This window comes from Galeopterus variegatus, unplaced genomic scaffold (genome assembly GCF_000696425.1).
Source record: "Galeopterus variegatus unplaced genomic scaffold, G_variegatus-3.0.2 Scaffold21218, whole genome shotgun sequence".
In the NCBI taxonomy this organism is placed as follows: domain Eukaryota; kingdom Metazoa; phylum Chordata; class Mammalia; order Dermoptera; family Cynocephalidae; genus Galeopterus; species Galeopterus variegatus.
In genome coordinates this window covers 1-3,070 of record NW_007747329.1, presented here as the reverse complement: position 1 = coordinate 3,070, position 3,070 = coordinate 1, and the positions used below count along the sequence as shown (strand labels likewise).

The 3,070-nt window shown below is 36.4% G+C and overlaps 1 protein-coding gene across 1 annotated transcript; it reads left to right on the top strand.

The window, feature by feature from the left end:
• The first annotated feature begins 898 nt into the window (after positions 1–898).
• On the top strand, positions 899–2,620 carry LOC103583277 (tetratricopeptide repeat protein 39B-like). The gene has a single exon (XM_008564640.1). The coding sequence runs from the start codon at positions 899–901 to the stop codon at positions 2,618–2,620; it is 1,722 nt and encodes a 573-aa protein (XP_008562862.1).
• The last annotated feature ends 450 nt before the right edge of the window (positions 2,621–3,070 follow it).

Here is a 3,070-nt window from a genome sequence, read left to right as displayed (position 1 = left end):
AACCTATTATGTTATGATGAATAAATTAAATAGTTTGCTATTTGTAATTGGTCTTCCATTGTGTCCACCCCACCCCACCTTCCAGGTGTTAAATGACTCAGTAGAAAAAAAGATTTCCTACCAGGATACTATAGTAATGCTATGATAACAACTTTTACATTTGAATTTCTTTTTTCTAATTGCAGCAATGCTAAGAAATCTTTCTCATTTAAACAGCTCTCTCCATGTCCAAAGTCCTATACAACTGATCATAACATTTTATTTCATTAAGACCTAGTTTTCAATAAAAATATGTGCAAATACAGTGATAGTACTAAGAATAGCATGGGATGGATTTTTCATTCCCATAATCTTTAATATTCTGAACAATTCATGCCTTCCTTAGTCTTAACTAGAGAACTATGTAACTACATTCCCCTTTCTTGCCCCCGAAGGCCTTCCTATAGAGAAATTTTACAGCTATCACAGTGCAGTTCTCCAATACAAATACACAATAGGATGATCTGATGAAATTGATATAGTGGAGGGATGGTTACAAAAGAATGCTTCTGTTTACAAAGGGTTTACTTTATAGTGTTTAAAAAGAGCATGTTTTCTTACTGGCCAGCTGCCAAAAAAAAGTAAAACATGTTTTCTTTAGAATGTTCCAAATGACTTGAACTTTTAAGAACTGCATCTTCTAGGTGTATAAAATTATCTTTTTTTCTCCGTTGTCTGGCATAGATGAGAACATCCCAGTGCTGCACCTCACAGCTAGTCGTTCACCTCCATTTTACCAGCAACACCTCAGACTGAGCTTTGTGTGGAAGTGACCCCGGTCAGGAGAGGAGGAGCTACCCTCGTTGCAACCACATCACTCCACTTCAGATATTTCCCATCTCTAAGTGGGGAAGCCAGTATGTCATTTACTCTAGGTAAAAGAGAAAATGATCAGGAGGACAAGTTTGAAGACGCCTATGATGTTATACCTGTAGCAACAACAATGAATCTAATATCTTCCTTGGAAGAATGCACAACTGGATTGTATTTATTTCTAAATAACAGATTCTCAGATGCAATAAATCTTATTTATCCATGGTCTAAAAACAGCACATACCATGCCCTTTTGTATGGTATCCTTATGGTTGTCAAAGCCATCTTGACTTTTGACCCACAGGATATACAGGTTGGAATGACTGCCGCAAAGGAAGCTTTGAAAACCTGTAACAATTTCCGAAGAAAACCTAGGATAATGACTTTATCTCGTCTAGTGAGTAGACAGGGAATAAAGGCTATCAAAGAGGAGGAACTGCATGCAGAGGTGTGTTATGCTGAGTGTTTGATCTTGAAAGCCTCCATAGCATTTACACAGGATGACAGTATACTTAGTTTTCTTAAAAGCGGGGTCAGCATTGGGTCAAGTTACGAAATATACAAAGACTGTCAACAAGTATTAGCAGAGATACCTAACAGCCAAAGCAAAGCCCACAAACACCTGGTTGGAGGAATAAAATTTGGGCTTGGAGCATTCAATTTGATGTTTTCACTTGTACCACCAAAGATACTTAAACTACTCAATGTTGTAGGATATTCTGGTGATAGAGATGTAGGCTTGGCTTTGCTTCATGAGAGTGCATCTGAAACCCATGTAAATGATATTTTAAGCGTTTTTACTCTACTCTTTTATTACAATTATATCTATGTAGCTTTTGGTGTTGATAAGGTTTACGATTCTGCTAGTGAGGATCTCTTTCTAATGTACCTCCAGAAATTTCCAAACTGTGTCATACTTAAATTTTTTCATGCACGTTTTTGTATGCTGAAAGGAAATTTTGAAAATGCACAGTTAAAATTACAGGAGTGCGTTTTTACTCAGAGTGAATGGAAGCAGGCTCATCACCTCTGTTTCTGGGAACTCATGTGGTGTCAAGTTTTTCTGCAGGATTGGAAGCAGGCTTACCACTATGCCAATCTACTGTTTCAGCACAGCAGGTGGTCCAAGGCAGTATACATGTACAGTAAAGCTATAATGCTGCCCTTGCTTCCTTCCGATTTTGCGAAGTCAGTAAGTGAGGACATGAACTCTCTCTTCTTGAAAGTGGATACCCTGAGAATCAAAATTTTAGGCACTTCTGTGCCAATAGAAAAGTTCTGTGCTGGGAAGGGTCAACGCTATGGTACTACTACAGGCTGGTTTACAGCCCAGCCCCTTCTGGAATTCATTTATGCCTGGAGTGGTTTCCGAGTCATGAGCAATAAAATGGAGCTTATTTCAAGTTGGCTCTCAATAATTGACAAAGGAGAAGACCTTTTACAAGAAAATCCAAGTGAAGAGTATGGCACAGATGACCTAAGTTTGTTAAATTTACTGAAAGGTCTATGCCTGAAACACTTAGGCAAATATTCTAAGGCTGAGCACTACTTTAATCGTGTCATTCAAAAGGAGAAATTGTTAAAATATGACCACTATTTGGTGCCATATACTTACTATGAACTGGGAATTCTACATTATCTAAAAGGAGATTATTCCAGTGCAACAAAAAACCTAGACAACGTAAAAAACTACAAAGACTATTCCATGGAAGCCCGATTACAATTTAGGGCTCACATAGCCCTTGAACAAATAGCTAGAGAAAAGTGATTTCAACACAAAGTATGATTTTGTTTAGTATGAATGAAATATCTACAATTCACAAGGTAATTAACAGGTAGAAAAATCATTTCTTTGTAGAAAACATCCAAGAGGCAGCTGCTAAGAATCTGATCAGTAACAACTAAGAAATGAATTTGTCATTACTTTTCCCTCTTTCCTTCTCTATACCTATAAAATGGAATATTTTAGACGGCAAATGGAGTGATGCACATTCTTTCTTTTTTCTAGAGAGACTCACATTATTGCAAAAGAAAAGGAAAATGATATACATTATAAAAAATACTCTCTCATTTGTTATGAATTTATCTATTATGTTAGATAACATTTTCAAAACCTCAAAAAATACGTTTTAATATCTCACTAGATAATGTGTACAACTCACGAAGTAGCTGCTTTGTGAGTGCCCTGTAAATGTTTTTTTTTTTTTTTTTTTAAAAA

Excerpts from the sequence above, each read along its gene's own strand:
- LOC103583277 (XM_008564640.1), top strand. The coding sequence starts at position 899 with ATGTCATTTACTCTAGGTAAAAGAGAAAATGATCAGGAGGACAAGTTT.